Consider the following 18,235-nt stretch of genomic DNA (forward strand, 5'->3'; position numbering starts at 1 on the left):
CCTGCCTTGATTTCCCCGGTGTTAAGGAGCTCCAGGACATGAGTCTTCTCTTTGCTCCTGCTGACCTCTGAGAATTGGGTTTGGGACCTGCACCATGGGATGCACCAAATGTCTCGTGGTACTGGAGTCCTGGCACAGCCAAGGCACAAGGCACAAGACCACAACATGTGGCACAAGACCACAACATGCCCATGTGCTCCATGGCACAAGGCAGGCCAGGCCCAGCAGCCAACATGGCAAACCCAAAAGTGACCTCAGGGCAGCAAAGTCAAGCAGACACTGAGCAGGGGATGGAGGATGCGGATTCAGGAGGGGATGCTCTCTGCAGCACTGCTCCCATCAGTGAGCGATGGAAAGGGACAGAACCCTGGCAGAACTTGCCCCACAGGGCCATCCCTTTCCCTCTGACTTCTGCAAGCGCTGTTCAAGCCCCCATCCCATCCCAGTCCCCGTTACACAAGCCCCAGCTCCCGGAGGGGCGCGGCGGCGACACAAAGGGCTTTGCTTAGCAGCTGTGTTTGCTCAGGGCGGCTGATTTTGGGAGCACAGCTGATGACATGTGGTTGGCCAGGCGACCCGGGAGACTGGTGCTGAGCTTGCAGCTTCCTTTTTTAATAGGTGACTCAGGCGCTCGGTAGCTCACTGGGGTTGGTGGTGGGAGCCGGGCTGTGAAGGAGTGCCAGCAGAGAGGTGGTGGACACCAACAGGTGGGTAGCGTTGTTTGTTCATAGGATAAAGTGGTTTAAATAGAAAGTAGGGTGAAACAGAGCTGCCCTGTTACTGGTGAGATGGGGTTTTCTCAGGGGAGGGAGGGGGCAGAGGTTTTGTTGGTGATTTGTTTTCCACTTTTTAGGAGCTTGCTGCCAGGTGTAAGATGATTCTGGTTTAAGAGACCTGCAATATTATCTTCAGCAGGAGACAGAGCACTTGAGTGATTTATGGGCAATAATTGGAGAGGAAGTGAGTGAACTTTTAGATGAATGTTTAAGAGTCTTTTCCCCCCATTGCCTTGCCTTCTCCCCCTGTGTTTAGAAAGATCAGTGAGGACAAAAGAATATGAGGAATTCTTTTCCCCTGTTGCAAGTTTCCATGTCTCACAGCCCTCCCTGGGGTGTGACGTTCGGGGCAGAGAGGCTGTAAACCAAGCCCGACCTGCACATACACGGGGCATGGGAAGAGCTCAAGAAGCCCGACAGCTGCTCCTTATGGGCAGTCCAAACACCCCAGCCCCTCACACAAAATGTGCAGATTCATCCGGCACCAGACACTGACACGAAGGACATTTTGCCGACAAATGCCACCAGGGAGGAGCATTCCCCGTGCCCTTCATTCGGACAGCAGCGCCGCCGGCCGCGGTGCCAGCCACTGGGTGGGATGGAAGGAGGGGGGTTTCAGGAGATTTTTGCCTCCTATTTTAGCTCACAGGCGATGCTTTAATGCCTGAAGTATCGTGTTTAACACCCCTGGGGCCGCAGTCGTGCAGTCAATCAGCGCGGCGCGGGATGCATCACTCAGCGCTGGAGCGGATGCCGGGCGCACCAGCGGAGCCCTTTCGCTCAGCGAGACAGAAATGCAGAGCCCGGGGCAGATTTCAGACTGGGCTTCCACCTCATACACAACAAATATCACCCTAAGCCTGGTGTGCAGAGCGACCTTTAGCCGTGTTTCAGCATCCGCAGCTGGGAAGCTCGGCGCTCCCTCCCAGGGGATGCTGTGATGCCGCACCTTGCTCCCGGCCCCTGCGATGTCCTCGGCGCCGCCCGGATGTCGCACACAGGACAGCTGAGCCTCCTCGTTAGCAGAACGAGCTGCTGTTCTTCGGCTCTTATCTATAATTAGAGATTTAGAGGGAGGCACCAGCCTGTTTTGTCAGGCACAGACCAGATTTTGTGGAAGGGCAGAGCCAGCACAGAGGGATGGAGCATCCCTCCTCCAAGGCAGGAGGTTTTGTGAGAAATGAGAAGCAAACACAGGGCTGTGCACAGCCTGTGCATTGCACAAAAAAAAAAACCAAAAAACACAAAACAAACAAAAAACACAAAACAAACAAAAAAAGAAGTCTAAAATGAGAAGGGAAGAAGAAAAAGAAAAGAAAACAAAGGCAGTGATAAGGGGATGCCTTCAACAAAAGCCTTGTATCTAATTATATCTGTCATTAAAACAAGCCTGTGGCCTTTCATCCATCCAAGCTAAAGGGTGAAGGAACGGGCAACACTGGCACTGTGCTATTTCCCACTGCCTGAACTGAAAATCTTCCTTCAGCTGCACTATTTGTTCGAGGCTGGAGGGTCACGTTGCTTTCCTTTGTGAAATATATGAACCTACAGGCCTATAGGTCAATGCAAATAATATAATCTCACTGCAGTGCCCATAGCCTGGGGTGGGAGGAGACCATTAAACATCACCAGCCCAGCTCATGGGCACAGGGATGCTTTTGCTAAGCACTTCTCACCAAAATAGTCAAGCACAGGAGCACTTGTGTCAGCCTAGGCAGGGTCCCTGCCTTGCCATGAGGTGCTCCCACCTCCTAGATGTGGTTTTCAAGGCAGCCAAGGGCTTGTGTTCATTTTTCCAGCCAGAAAGGCTGAAAATGTGTGCTTGGTTTCCTTTCTACCTTTAAGCTAGTAAGGTTCACTATGCCCAGTTCTCCCCATTGCTCTTGCTGGGGGACTTAGCCAAATCTCATTATCGTGCAAAGAAAAAACTTGCTGTTTGCCAGACTGATTGGACCCCTTTATGCCTTTCCAGTAGGTAATTCAGCAATGTAGGATGAAAGAAAGACATTTCCAGACAAGATTTTTCAAATTCCTCAAAAAGGAATGTTTTTAGATTCCCCAAAGGTTTCTGTAGTTAGTTCAGCACACACTGCAAGGACTCTCCTGACGTCCCTAGGACAAAGAGGAACACTTCTTCCAGTGAATTCTTGCAGTATTTTAGAGAAAAGCTTTTAAACTAAAAGAGGAGAGATTGATATTAGATATCAGGGAAAATGTTCTTTACTGTGGGGGTAGTGAGAACTGGTTGCCCAAAGAAGTTATGTATGACCCATTCCTGGAAGCGCTCAAGGCCGCACTGGACAGGACTCAGAACAACCTGATTTAGTGAGTAGCATCTCTGCCCATGGCAGGGGGGCTGCAACGAGATGTTCTCCAAAGTTCCTTCCAACACAAACCATTCTATGATTTCCTGAGTGCTGTTCATCTCAAAAATCCAGGATCTAGTCGAAGTTTGGTGTGTCTTGAGCAGAGTGGGGAAAAATGATGCAACTAGAGGATGGTTGCAACCTCACAGCCTATCTGAGGATGCACCAGGTCTGCCCCAGCCTTGCCACTGGCTGCAGTGGCTGTAGACAGATAATTCCCTTTGGCTCAGTGTTTAAGCTGTGGATAGCAGAAATCAGGGAGAGAGGTGCCATATTTAGATGGAGATTTAGCAAAAAAAAGGCAACATATCATTAAGGAAATACCTTCTGTTTCCTCCTCTGGTGTCCTGGCGATCTCCAGCAGAACTGGGCAGTTAAGTCTGTATTGCATCCCACTGCTTCCCCAAGTATCCAGCCTTGGTTCTGCATCAAAATACCTGCACACCTGCAGGAGCAGCTGGATTAAAGGACAACAGAAATCTTGAGGTTTGGCCCCTTCCAGCAGCAACTTACTGAGATCTCTCTGCTCTTATCATCATGGCTTTTTGGTGCATGTTTGTGCCTATAGGAACTGGTATTTCATTTGAAGCACACTTTTAGTGCATGGAGTTGCTTCTTGTCAATTTAAAACAAAACTGAAGTATTTTTCAGGATTTTAGAGAAAAACTTGAAAATCTACACTTAAAATTCAGAACACAAAGAAGAAGAGTAATTTGGTTTGTTGTTTTCTAATTCTCGTGATTTGGGGGTTGAGGTTTGAGGGCAAAGAATGCTGGAATGGCTGCAATGCTTCTAGTGTGCACATATTAAAAAGTACATCAGCCCTTTCCTGGCTGTGCAGTAGCTGGATTTGTGGAGACAGAGCCCATTGTTCAAACAGAAAGCATTGCAAATACCTCACTAAATCCGAATGTGACAGCACAAGCCCTGCAGAGAGCGGGAGAACCTTCTCGTGTTTTTACAGTGGGAACAGAGAAATCACAGCCCTGACTGACCTGGAGGGCTGAGATGCACCCTATAGGTGTAAAGCTCTATATCCTGTGGATATCTGTGGTGTGAGGTGGAGAGAACTGTCCTCACACCTGGCAGATTAATACAAAAAGAAAGTTCTTGGCTACATTTTGGAGTTGCTTCTTTCATTGAACACTGAAGCTCCAGTGGGGACCCCATGGGAGCTGGTGCAGATAAAAATATCAGATCTCTAAATTCAGAGCAGGGTTTGAAGGCTCTACCAAGTGCTCCCTGCTGCATCCTGTGGCAGGTCTCACACACTTTTCACCTCTCCTAAAATGAGCTTCCAGGGAGAGGCAAAGATAAGAGGATGTAACTGTTTGTGAGACACACCCACAGGACAGTGCTGTGGCCACTGAGCAAAAATAGCAGGAATTGGCTCAAGTTTGATATGTGTAGTTCTTCCATGTCCTTTGACATGCTCATGTTTGGTGATGGCCTTGCCCAGAGAAGCAGGAACGGGGCCATCAGGTCACTGCCAAAGTGTCACTTTCATCCAGGCTCTACTGTCCCCCTCAGCCATGAAGGAGATGGGAATGTCCATGTTTTTTCCCTGAATAGAAGAGTGTGATGTTGAGTTTTGGGGAGCAGAGCAGGGGATGTGAGGGGACTCGGTGTGCGGTGCCAGAGGCCTGGCAGAGCCCATGGAAGGCGATGCTGGCCCTGCCCTCCTGCCTGTGGCTCGTGGCTCACCACACACGTCTGTCCCTCTTTCAGATGATCCCGCACGGTCATTTTTAGACCCATCAGGCAGCACCAGCCACACACTTCAGCAAGGACGAGGGAGGTGCTCTGTGCCCTCCGTGAAGGAGCTGTCAGCTCTGTATCTCTCACAGACAGCTGCTGCTGCTGACGCCAGCCCCGCACAGCCGGTAAGGAGCGCGTCCTCCCCCTCCCCAGCCACCAGCGGCATCCCAGCAATGTCCCATCCAGCGAGTGGCCATGAGAGGGTGAGAGAGAACCTGTCTGGTTTTGTAAATCTGAACAAACCCTTTGTTTTCCCAAAAGTGACCATTTTCCGCTCGCTGCTTGCAAATGTAAGATAAATGTGTGCAAACGGCGTATACCACATACTTATTAAATTCACACGTGCAAACACACACACACTCCTACATCCACTAGCCTATATGGTTTACTCATAATAAGAATTCCTCTTTATTTTCACATTTATATTCACATACATCCATGGAGGAAATAATTAGTACAGAGCAACACATACGTCTTACATGTCTCCATGCCATCCCCATTCCCACACACACAGGAGATATATATATATATATATATGTGTGTGTGTGTGTGTGTATATATATATATATATGTATATATAAATATATATTTGCCACATTCAAGCACAACTTTGCAATGCCACCTCCCTCCCTGTGCTTCTCTGTTTATATTCCTGAGTCTGGGATCCAGGGATTTAATCCCCCACTCCAGGCTGATCATCAGGTCACAGGATAATACAGGTTATAAGGGTTATGAGGCATATTTTTCCCATTTCCCCAGTTCCACTGGTGATCCAGGAGCGATATGGGATGGGATTTCATACCTGACCCTTCCTGCAGGCACATTCATATTTCCCCACACTCTCAACCTTTTATGGGGTCCCAGTTCAGAGATGTATTCTCTCGAGTGTTTATCAGGGAGAGGTCCAGATGAAGCAGTTACAGTTGAAAATAAATAAGTGGAGATTGCATTTGGAAAATTACAGCTGGTTAGAGAACCAAGAAATTATTTTTTTAAAATTACAAAGCAATAAATTACACAATTCATAATGCAATTACAAATGTAGATCTGTTTCATTGCTTTAAATATTGAAGTATAAGGAACAATATAGGCTAAATGAAACTTTGGAGAGATCAGTGCTAGTTTTGTTTCTCCCCAACCTTTAAAGAAATATATTTGGGGTTTTGTTTGTTGACTGAGACATTAGGAAACAAGTATCTGATCAACTTGGAATAAGACTGCTTTTTCAGCTGTACAGAACTGAACCAAAAGAGAAGATTACACCTGCATGGTTTTCAGTCCTCTGTAATTGATATACACATTAGTACATATAAGTATATAAAAATATACATGCAGAGAATATGTCTTGCTGTGCAGTTTCATGGCATTTCTCCTCATATCTTTTCCAGAGTACTGTGAAGGACAACTCCATTCACTCTTCCCACAGAGAGAAAAAAAGCAAGGTAGGAAATGTTTAAGATAAGCACCGTTATCTAACCAAATATTTGTAGCCTGTGAGTGTGATCTAAATACCCACACAAGGCAGCCAGGAGCACTTACATACTGAATATAGCTATCAGCTGCTCAGCTGCCCTTCCCCACATTCAGAAGTTCTCCAAAGATTAAAAAAAAAAAATCAAACAAGCCCTTTATTTTAAAAAGTGCATTCCAAGTACATTGGCTCATGCAAAAGATTTGCATTTTTCACTCGCTGCAAAATATGCTGATTTTGGTGTTCTGAGTGTGGGTTTCTTTTACTAATGTTCAAAACTTATTTTTAGCCAGAACAATCTGTGTGTAACAGAGTGAAATAACACCGTGCACCACTGCTTTGAGCAACAACTAATAATATTCCAGGCATAACTCTGCAGACGTAACTGCACAGGCATGCCAAGGGTCAGCAGATCTGCTCACTGAAAGGAAAGCCACTAGGATTGTGGTCTCTTTTAAACAGTGATTAAAGGCTTCAGCTACCTTCCCTGTGCATAAATGCCCAGGCAGTGCAGGTTGCAGGTATTCAGTTCAATGTTTGGTGCCCAGGATGCACAAACTGAGGAGAAAATTGCAGAAATGGAGGCTCAGAGAGAGGATGGACAACCACAACCCACCCTGTACACTTCTGTGCCAACACTGCTGTGAATCTGAGATGAGCTCAGTCTGACTGAGTATAAACAGGTCTAACTTTCCTGGCCTCCAGCTATAGGTGTTACCCCAACCTCTGGTCCCTCAGACTTGCTTTTCCTCCTCAAGCAGCACAGATAATCAGGCTGCTGATTCCAGCAGTTTGCAAACCTTATCTAGCCTCGTGCCTGTACAAGTCTGCAAGTCAGAAGAGCTTTATTTAAGTCTCCAACTGCGTAAATGTGCAACTATTCTTGTGCAAATGGTGACATGGGACACACTTCTGAGTGCAACAGAAGAAATCATTAATCGGATCAACATCCTTCCCCAAGCCCTCCCTCCTGGGCAGTAAGTGGGCACCCTACCAAAATCTCATCATGTTACCTCACTAGCCAACCTCACCAGCTCAGTTTGACACTTAATTCCTTCTCCCCATTTTCTTCTTGAGACCACTTCACAAATAGCTCCTTGGCTTTCTCCTGCACCCAGATCTTTTGTTTCCAGACTCTCTGCAGGTCCTCAGCTGGGGACACAACACTTCTGGGCACTGGACAGCAGGAGGGAGAAGTTAACTTTCTGCTGACTTTTCTAAGTCATCCATATCCCTCTTGGGGTCTCTCTCTCTCTCAGTGACATAGTCCAAATCGGGCACCTCTGTTGTGCTCTTGCTGGACAGAATCCTGGGAATTGTAGACTAACCATCTCACCTGGATTAGAGACCTCACTTTGCTGTGGAAGCAGGGCTAACACCAAGCCTGGAGCATGTGCTGTGGTGTGATGTTTTGGAGTGCTGTGTGCTACTGAACCAAAGGTATGGAGCTTACTGGGTGCATGGATTTCCCCTGCTGGCTTTTCCCTTTGCCGTTCACTCCACTAACGGCCAAGGGGATGGGGGGTGAAAGGTGATGCTGACGTTTAAAACTGTTTCCCCAAAGATGTCAGAAGCTCAGAAAACATCTAAAGTTGCCATGAAGAAAATAGAAGATGACTTGCCGCCTCCTCCAGCCGTGGGCTCAGTCCAGGTCATCGCTCCAGGGGGTCAGGATCTCAATGCACTCCCGGTGCCTCCTCCAAAGCAAGCCTTCTCCAAGTTCTACCAGCAGCGCCAGGTGAACGAGCTGAAGAGGCTCTACAGGCACATGCACCCCGAGCTCAGGAAGAATCTGGAAGAAGCTGTGACTGAGGACCTGGCAGAAATGCTTAACACTGAGGATCCCAATGCACAGGCTTCTGTGAACCTGGATAAAGTTCTCCCGGGAGAGGTTCAGTCCATGCGCTGGATTTTTGAGAATTGGGCACTTGACTCCATTGGGGACCATCAAGCCACAAAGAAGCTGACAGAAGAAGAGATAATTCCCAGTGGGGATGTGAAAAGCACTTCTCTGAGGTTTGAAAGCCAGTCCATAAATGGATACAATCTGTCAACATCAGCCAAGGTGTCGGAAACAGACCTTGCCAGAGGGGATGTTCGCACTGCCCGGTGGCTCTTTGAAACCCAACCACTGGACACACTAAACAAACTGTATTCGGATGAAACTGAGGTGCAGGAGGCAGTTCTCAAGGAGCCTGTCCAGGGAGGTGATGTGAAAGGGGCCACACAGCTCTTTGAAGCACAGTCCTTGGATGCCATAGGACGCTGCTCCTCAGTGGAGGAGAAGAGCATCCTACAACTCAAGTCAGAAATCCAGGAGCTTAAAGGTGATGTTAAGAAGACTGTCAGGCTCTTCCAAACCGAGCCACTCTGTGCCATCAGAGACAAAAGTGGGACTATCCATGAAATCAAGTCTGTCTGCCGAGAAGAAATTCAGAGCAATGCAGTCAGGACGGCTCGCTGGCTCTTTGAGACTCAGCCCTTGGATACCATCAACAAGGACACTTCCAAAGTGCAGATAATCCGTGGGATTTCACTGGAAGAAATTGGAAGGCCAGATGTCAGTGGAGCAAGGTGGATATTTGAAACTCAGCCTCTGGATGCCATCAGAGAAATCACAGTTGAAGAACAGGACTTCAAGGCTTCCACAGATTTTGTCACGGGGGCAGATGTCACTAAACAAAGATTGCTCTTTGAGACCCAAACTCTTGACTCCCTGAAAGGAGAAGCTTCAGAAAGTGTTGTAGCCAAAGAACAAGTCATTGGAGGTGATGTGAAATCTACACTCTGGCTCTTTGAAACGCAGCCAATGGAAACCCTGAAAGACAATTTTGAGGTGGGACGTTTGAAGAAAGTAGAGCTTTCAGCAGAGGAGAAGGGAGATGTGAAACAAAGAAAACATGTCTTTGAGACCTGTCCCCTTGGCAGTATCTCCAAGGCATTTGAGGAAGAAATTCCAGCCACCAGCATGGAAGAGGTAGTGAAAGGGGATGTTAAATCTTTCAAGACCCTGTTTGAAACTCTCCCCTTAGACAGCATTAAGCAGGCTGATGCTGAGCCTGCTGCCAAAGAGGAGGAGAAGATTCCACCTGGCAATGTCAAAGCCAACCAAATCCTGTTTGAGACAACACCCCTGTATGCCATCAAGGATAGCTTTGGCAATTTCCATGAAGTCACTTCTGTAAGCAGAGAGCAGATCATCAGTGGTGATGTCAAGAACTACAAGTGGATGTTTGAAACCAGGCCTTTGGACCAGTTTGATGAAAGCATCAAGAAAGTGGATATAATACGGGGGATCACAAAACAAGAGGTGGTGGCTGGTGATGTCAGGACAGCTAAGTGGCTCTTTGAAACACAGCCCATGGATGTCATTCATCTCCAAGCCATGGAAGGGGAGAAGCATCCCTCAGTGAAGCGGGAGATCTCCCAGAAGGGGGATGTGAAGACCTGCCGGTGGCTGTTTGAGACCCAGCCCATGCACACCCTGTATGAGAAGGCTGAGAAGAAGCAGGAGGAGGATGGCAGCGTGCCCCAAGCTGATGTGAAGTCCTACACATGGATGTTTGAGACTCAGCCCCTGGACTCCCTGAAAGGCCAGGAGGAGCAGTATTTGCAAGTCAGTAAGGCCTACAGTCAGGAGGAATTACAAGGAGTGGACGTCAAAACTGTCCGGCACCTGTTTGAGACTGAACCCTTGGGCAGCAGCACTGTTAGTGAAGCTGACCGGAAAAAAACCATGCGGTACTCCAGTCGTGTGGAGTTCCAGTCTGGGGAAGTGTCCAGAGTGAAAGAGTTCTTTGAAGCCAAACCCTTGGACACAGCCACCAAGCCAAAATCCCAGAAGGATGCTGGAACAATTGAAGCTGGGTCTGTGCACAAGTTCACATGGCTCTTTGAGAACTACCCCATGGACACCCTGAAGGACAGCTCTGAGGGCATCCAGGAAATACCTCCTGAAAAGAATATCAAGGGGGAAGATGTTGGAGGGAAAAGGTTCGTATTTGAGACCTATTCCCTTGATCAAATCCATGACAAAGTGGATGAGACAGAACTCCAGAAGATCCAGAAAGACACCATGAGCAAAGCCAATGTCAAGTCCTGTACAATGCTCTTTGAAAGCCAACCCTTATACGCTATCCAGGACAAAGAGGGCCGATACCATGAGGTCACCTCAGTTCAGAAAGAAGAGATCATGAAAGGTGACATGAAAGGTGCCCGGTGGTTGTTTGAAACTAAGCCCCTGGATCAGATCAAGAAGGAAGAAGAAGTGTTTGTGATTAGGGCTGTCACCCAAGAGGACATCAAGAAAGGAGATGTCCAGACTGCTCGGTGGAGGTTTGAGACAGAGCCTCTTGACTCCTTCCCAGGGGGAAAGTTGTCTGTGCCCAGAACAGTAGATGATGTGCAGAAGGGTGATGTTCAGTCCAACAAGCAGCTTTTTGAGTCCCAGCAAGTGGGCCAGAAGAAGTATGTGAGGATGGTCAGCGTCAGTGACGTGCAGCGGGGTGACGTGAGGACGTCCACTTGGCTCTTTGAGAACCATCCTGTGGACTCCCTGTACGGGGACGCAGAGAGAAGCTCATCCATGAGCACAGTGCAGAGAGAGGACAGCCAGAAAGGGGACGTAAAACGCTGCACCTGGTTGTTTGAAACCCAGCCCATGGACACCCTAAAGGACACAGAGGTGACAGCCAGCACTGGGCCCCAAGAAGAGATTCCTCGCGCAGATGTGAAAAGCACGACGTGGCTCTTTGAGAGCACACCCCTGGATAAATTTAGTGCTTCTGAAGGTAGCATAGAAATAGAACTGAAAGAAAGAACCATGAAGGAGACCTTAGAGACTCTCTGCACTTGCCAGGCTATCCAGCATGATGGGATCCTCATTGAAGCTAATGATATGGAAAGTGTGAAGATGGTGAAGTACCAGCTCAGCAGCCCAGGAGCTCCAGAGATCCTGAAAGAGGAGATTGTAGGAGGCCACTTGCAAAGGATTATGCTGCAGCTCCTGCACAGGACCAATGTGGAAGCTCAGAGCATGCTGGTGGAGGAGGACAGAGAGGGCAAGATCAAAGTAAGCCCATTGCAGCTGCTGGACCAGAGTGAAGCCATTAAAGGCAAAGAGGACTTGAGTGGAGATGTAGCCAAGGCCTTACAGGGTCTCCTCAGTCAAGATGCTTCCATCAAAAAGGGGATGGTCCTACAAGAGACAAAGTCAGGATCAGTGAAGATGACCCTCTACTCCCTCCTTTTCCATTCTGTCCAGCAGAAAGTTGTCAAGGGGGATGTGAAGTCAACCATTGGGAACTTGTTGGCTTCTTCTCAGGAGCAGAAAGCAGCAGCCACCATCAAGCGTGAGGATAACGAGAAGGGAAATGTCCAACTTTTTGCGAGCTGCATTGAGAAGGGAGACCTCAGCTATCTGAAGAATCTCCAGCAGGAGTCAGAGATACAATCCCTCATCTCTTCCCAAGCAGAGGAGGAGGGGGCAGATGAGAGCGGCCCACGGGTTGTGCCAGGGGCTAACATACATGTCTTGCCAAATAAAGAACAAATAGAGAAAGTAATTGCAGGAAGTGAGCCAGGGGCTATGGAGGGAGACAAAAAGGGATTTGTATGTGAAAGCAGGGGCAGAGAGGGTGTGTTAGAGAGAGAGGCTGTGCATGCAGCAGGTGTGACAGGCACCACTGTGCAGTGTCTTGGGAAGCCCCTGCCCACAGCAATGGGAAAGGAAGAAGTTCTGTCTGGAGGGCTTAAGGTGACTACAAAGTCAATCCAAAGGGTTGCAGATGCCAGCAAGAAGGCAGAGAAAGAAGAAGCCAGCACTGCCCATTTGAGGGAACCAAAAACTATGATACAAGACCCATTTCCAACCCAAGTGAGAGCCAACCCAGCTCAGAGGGCAGAAGTGGATGGGAAACAGCAGCGTGTGGTGCCTGGGGAAGCCAGCCAGGCTCAGACAGAAGAAAAGGCCCTGGGGACTGATCTTCAGGCTGCAATGCAAAGCCTAAGGCTGGCAACAGCAGAAGCAAAAAACATTCAACACCATGTTCAGAGCAAGTTCCAGAGGAACAGGGAGGAGGTTCACACAGCCTGCAGGCAGCAGACAGTCAGCTCACAGGGGACCATGACCCTTCAATCGACTGTACACCAACAGGACTCTTCATCCACCAAACAGGAGAGCACCAGCACTGCCACCAGGACCACCACCACTAGAGTCCAGGAGGCATCCAAGACCCATGCAAGCATGTCTCAGAAGAGCATAGCGTCACACAAAAAGGTCAGTGCTTCTGAGGAAGTACAGGGAGGACAACTATTGAGCCAGGAAATCCAAGTTGTGCCCAGTAGAGATTTTAGCATTAAGGATGGCCTTTATACTGCCACACCCGTGAAAACCTATATAAACCCTTGTGTTGAGTCTGATTACAAAGAGCAATCAGTGCAAGAAGAAAGAGATGTTGGTGTCAGAGGGGATGTGCAGACAGCTATCAGAGCACTGCAAAGTGCCGCCACAGAACAGCGCCTGGTAGAAAAGGAGGACGTTGTCCGAGGTAATTTAAAAGCCACACTTCAGTCGCTGGAAAAGTCTAACATTAATGTCTCCAGAGGGGATTTTAAAGCTGCTATGATATACAGAAATGCAGGGCAGTCCTATTCTGTGTGTAAAAAGAAAAATGAGACTCAACTCGCTAGTAACGAGGCTGCTGTAGTGGCTTCAGGGTCACAGGCTGATAATGACTTTCCTCCTCCTCCTCCCTCAGTTGCTGTGATGAAAGCAGAGCATTGCCCACCCTCAACTAAAGCAGCAAGAGAAGGTGCCCTTCCATTACCAACCAGCAAAGATGAAGCCCCAGGATGTTCTGCACTACTCCAGACCCCTCTTCCTGCTCTCTCTTCTCTGTCCTGCAAACCCAGTGACCAGAGCCCTGCAGAGGAGCCCAGGACTCCTCCAAAACCAGACACTACTGCCCCACCCAGGAAAAAACCTGTTCCCCCTCCAAAACCTGAGCGCCTCTTACACGAGGCACATTCTGCAAATTACAGCACAAACAGATCGACAAAACCCATCCCTCCACCCCTGCCCCCTAAACCTTCAGGGCTGAGGGAGTTCAGCAAGACAAGGCCCTCCCCCACAGAATTGGGATTAAGCTGCATGGAAGTTCATGAACAATCAGGCTATGAGGAGGTTCAAGCAAAATGCTGCAATTTAGAGACATCTGTGAAGAAGTCTGTCACAGTTCAGGGTATAAACCCTGAGAGAAAGCTGCCAAAATACACTGCCAAAACCCCTCTTCAAATAGCAGAAGAAAGGTACAAGGCCAGCAAAGGAGGACAAGGAAAGGTAGAACTAGACAGTGCTAAGACCTCAAAGACAGTGAAAAATGCAGTGGTTGGTTTTGAAGTCAAGCAGGGAATGATGAGTGATAAAGCAGCTGCTCCAAGGAGATGCTCAGGAGAGGTGGCTCAAAGGCAGATAGAGCTGTGCCGAGAGGAGAATGGGTGCTCTTCACTGTCACCTCCAGCCAGTCCTGGCAGAGCACAGACACAAGATGTGCCAGGACAAACTGAGCCAAGCACCTCCCCTGTGGGTCACAACAGCCCTCCAAAAAGAGGAGATGGCACTGCACAAAATGCCTCATCCAAGGTGGAAAGGGAAAGTGTATCCAATTCTTATGGACTGTGGGATAGTCAGAGAGTCGTGAAGCAGGTGCATGAAAGGAGGCAAATGTCTCAGTCAATGTCCTTCCATCAGCAGTCAGTGAACTCCTTTGAGGAGCACCAGCAGGGAAATAGCAGGCAACAGAAATGTCCTGAGAGGGAGGAAGAGACACCTGCCCAGGAGAAGCCAGTGGTTGTTATGAGAGAGAAAAAAAAGATAGAAACGGAAGATGAGCGTCGGAAGAGGTTGTCAGTACACAAAGAGGAGATCATGAAAGGCAATGTCAAGGAGACTATGGAGATCTTTGAGAACCTCAGGAGACAGGAGCAGCTGCAAGAGATCTTGACCAGAGTGAGGGAGTTTGAGGAGGAGACAAGCAAAGTGGATGTGAAAGCTCTCAAGAGCTTCTTTGAGAAGGTCCCCGAGTGGGTTGTGCGCCAGAAGGCCAAGCAACAGGACAAGGCCGAGGCAAAGGAGGATGCTGACAGTCTCTCCTCAGTGGACCTGGCTTTTGAGGACCTGGAGCGAGCAAGTGCTGAGATTCTCCACCTGAAGGAGCAGACACTTGCCCGCATCCAGGACATCGAGGAGGCCATCAAGAAAGCTCTTTATTCTGTTTCTAGTCTCAAGTCTGAGTCAGACATTGCTGGGCTCTCAGGGCTGTTCAAGGAGTCTCTGGGGAGCGCTCAGAGCTCTGTCAGCAGTAGCAACATCCGCAAAATCAGCATTGTTTCAAGCAAAGCCAGGCAAGAGGAAGTCATGCTGGAGGCAGGAGAAGCAGCATCTGTGGAAAGCGCAAAGGTGGCAGAAAAGATGGAGGCAGCCAAGGCAGAGCTAGAGGTCCCCCGCCTCATTCAGTCTCGTGTCAGCTCTCCCTCCTCACCTTCCTACATCTCCATTGAGTCTGCTGCCAGGAAACCAACAGAATCACCCAGGACAGCACATTCCCCCCAGGATGGCCCTTCACCAGACTGTCTTGACTCTCCAGGAAAGAGGGATGCTTTTGCTCAGAACAGCTTTAGCTCCTATAACCACCCCTCAGCAGGGACTGCTGGGCACGACACAAAACCCTTAGAGAAGAGGCCAGACCCGGTCCAAATGAAAGCTGGGCTGAGCTCCATGAAACAGCACACACTTGGCAATGCCAACCATCCAACAAGTGACAAAGAGAAGTGTTCTCTGGACACCTCCAAAGACAGCTGCCCCTGTGGGATGAAAGGCAGCTTTTCAGAATACCGCTCCCTGAATGTCCCCAGCCCACAAAATCCAAGGAGGCAGAAAAGCATCTTGGAGCTGCAGACAGGGCCCGACGGGTCCAAGCTTTATGGAGCCACCCGGACTGTCATGGAGCAGTATGAGGAAATGGACCAGTTTGGAAACAAAATCATCACTTCGTCCACCACAGTCACCAAGCAATCCGAGACACAAACATCTTCCACGTGCGATGTGGTTTCTCATCCCCAGTATGAGGTATCTGCCTCACCTGTGTTTCGGAGGTACTTGAAGAGCCCAGGTGACGACTTCCACACCAATGGGAGTTTTCAGGAGCCAGGAGTGGTCTTTGTCACCTTTGGCAACTCCAAGCCAAAGAAATAAGAGATTCTGGAGAACAAGAAAGGACTGTGTAAGACAAAAAAGAAAGGCCACGATAAACATTTCTCCTGTTTTATCCACATTACACACAGGGATTTACCTACGCCATAAGGACTTCTCAGGGTCATCATTTTGGTGTTTGCACACAGACAGGACAAGCGCAGCCTGCCTTGACACTGGAGAACAGCCCTCAGCTGGCCAACCCGACAGAATTGGTGCTGCACCACAACCCAGAGTCCTGGCACTGTTAGAAGCACAAGGGAAAAATCCATCCATGGGCACCTTAGGTTACTTCCCCCTAGAATGTTTGGTGGGAGTGGTTGGAGGTGTTGGATCAGGCTTCTCTGAACTACTGCAGAAGGAAGGATAGGTAGGATCAATTAAAGAACCAATCAATGTGGTCACTGGCAAACAAACACCTTTATGGTACCTTCTTTTTCTAAGAAGGGCATCCTACACACACACATATATATACACAAGCTCATATTGATGGGTGGGTTGGATAGGTTTTCTCTTAGCCTTTAAGAAAAGAAAAGGAAAAAAAAATATATCTTGAGTTTTTGTCACTCTTGGACTTGGGGGAGTTATTTATCAGTTTGTTTTTCAGTTCCTGGAAAGTGTTTGATGATACTGGAAATTGTAAAGCCAAGACCTACGGCTACAATCAATGCCATTCCCCCTAAGAAAGATGCTGTGAAAGATTCTTGAGTCAGAATGGTTACTGCTTTCTTTTCTTTATTTCTAGAATTGTAATTTATTATTCAGTATACACAAATCCCTTATTTTAGATTTTCCATGCTTTCCTTCATGTTTACTGTTTAAATTCATTTTGAGACTTTGTAAAGCATTTTTTCTTATTATTATGACTTTGTTTTGTACATTCTCAACTCAAGATTTAAGATATTTTGTGGCTTTTTTTTTTTATTTTAACTTCTATTGCTGCGTTCTGACGGTAAACTTTACCTCTGAAAATACTTTGGTCTGGTTGAGTTTATTTTGTTCAGTGCCTCTTTCCTCTGAAAATACCTAGAAATCATCTCTTGATGGACTGGTTGAATCACACATTGAGAGCGCTCTGAGGGATTTGGTCTACATCTGCTTTGTGGTGTGGGTGGATCATCAGCCCTGCAGCAAAGAGCATTCATAGTCTTATCTGAAAAATGAGTCCAGGGTGACACAGACCCCCCAGTCCAGGACTCTCTGAAGGTGTGTGGATGGGTACACCAGGAAAGGTCTGGACACCTGTGTGTATTCCTTTCCCCCGTGGGAGAAGACAGCTGAGGTGCTGGGCTGCCACAAGCCTTACAAGGAGGAGCAGCTGATGAACCAGCCCTTACTCACTGCTGTGCCTCAACCTACCTCACCCTGAGCTCAGGGCTGGCTGGGTGGGAAGGAGTTCTCTCCAGGCGTGGGGGAATGTGAGGAACCCACAGAGGGACCAGATGGTTTCTCAAAGAATCACAGCATATCCTGAATCCTCAAGGGAATCCTCAAGGCCCATTGAGTCCAGGTCCAGGCCCTGCACAAGAAATCCCCAAAAATCCCACCATGTTGCTGAGAGCACTGTCCAAACACTTCCTAAGCTCAGGCTGGTGCTGTGACCACTTCTCTGGGCACCTGTTTCAGTGCCCAGCCACTCTCTGGGGAAGGAACATTTTCCTGACATCCAACCTCCCCTGACACAATTCTAGGCCATTCCCCCAGTTCCTGCCACTGGTCACACAGAGAGGAGATCAGCGTCTGCCCCGCCTCCTCATGAGGAAGTTGGAACTGCAGTGAGGTCTCCCCTTCAGTCTCCTCTCCTCCAGGCTGAACAGACCAAGTGTCCTCAGCTGCGCCTCACACGGCTTCTCCTTGTGGCCCTTCACCATCTTTGTTGCCCTCTCTTGGACACTCTAATAGTTTCATGTCCTTCTTGTATTGTGGTGACCAAAACTGTGCACAGGACTTGAGGTGAGGCTGTGGAGCTGAGTCCTGCAGCCTGGCTCAGACTTAGACTGCCAGTCTCTCTGTCTGACTGTAGCTCTTCTGATTGTTCTACAGGCAGACACCTCATCGCTCAGTTTATCCGAGAATGGGACAGTAACTTCAGTAAAAAAAAAATAAGTTGGTACAGTTAATGTTTGCCTTTTTTCCTCTGAGGAAAAAGAGCCGACACTAATGAATTAGGAGCAGGACTCTGGAGAGGAAGGGACAGCTCAGAACCTAACACTCCATATCTCTAAGCCCATAGTTAGGTTTCAAATAGCAGTTGTCATCTTGCATTATGAATACCTTGTTTGAGGTGTTCTAGACCACGTCGGAGTTCTGCTTCTTCTCCAGAAAGGAGGTACATAACCGGAATGCATTGATTTACATCTAGAACCCTGTGAATTTGAAAGACATGCCAAAAGAAGAATAGGGACATAATTTTTAGTTCCACACTGAAGGCTGAGCTGGAAGAGTAGATCATAATAAACTGAGCAAATCTCTTTTCAGGCAATCAGAAAAAAATAACTGCTTAGACCTTCCCAATTCCTTTAGTAGGACCAGTTGCAAAAATAAGGGAGACTTGTTTATCTGGAGATCATCTTCAAAATTTTTTCAACACTCCTTTCTTCTCCCTCTTTATTTC

At 48.2% G+C, this 18,235-nt stretch overlaps 1 protein-coding gene across 6 annotated transcripts in view; it reads left to right on the plus strand.

The window, feature by feature from the left end:
• Window positions 1-16,595, plus strand: part of XIRP1 (xin actin binding repeat containing 1) — a 33,558-nt gene extending 16,963 nt beyond the window's left edge. For 2 of the 6 annotated variants that reach the window (XM_014256766.2, XM_088066183.1), the window contains exons 6-8: window positions 4,871-5,103; window positions 6,289-6,342; window positions 7,936-16,595. In XM_014256766.2, the coding sequence (XP_014112241.2) occupies window positions 4,871-5,103; window positions 6,289-6,342; window positions 7,936-15,624 (7,976 nt within the window). In that variant the 3' untranslated portion in view covers window positions 15,625-16,595. Of the gene's footprint in view, window positions 1-4,870; window positions 5,104-6,288; window positions 6,343-7,721; window positions 7,812-7,935 lie in introns of those variants that run through there. The other 4 variants (XM_088066185.1, XM_088066188.1, XM_005527766.3 and 1 more) reach the window with 3 other exon arrangements.
• The last annotated feature ends 1,640 nt before the right edge of the window (window positions 16,596-18,235 follow it).

The sequence above is a fragment of the Pseudopodoces humilis genome, chromosome 1 (assembly GCF_049639895.1).
Source record: "Pseudopodoces humilis isolate 2021_Gansu_Grassland_sample_001 chromosome 1, ASM4963989v1, whole genome shotgun sequence".
In the NCBI taxonomy this organism is placed as follows: Eukaryota; Metazoa; Chordata; class Aves; order Passeriformes; family Paridae; genus Pseudopodoces; species Pseudopodoces humilis.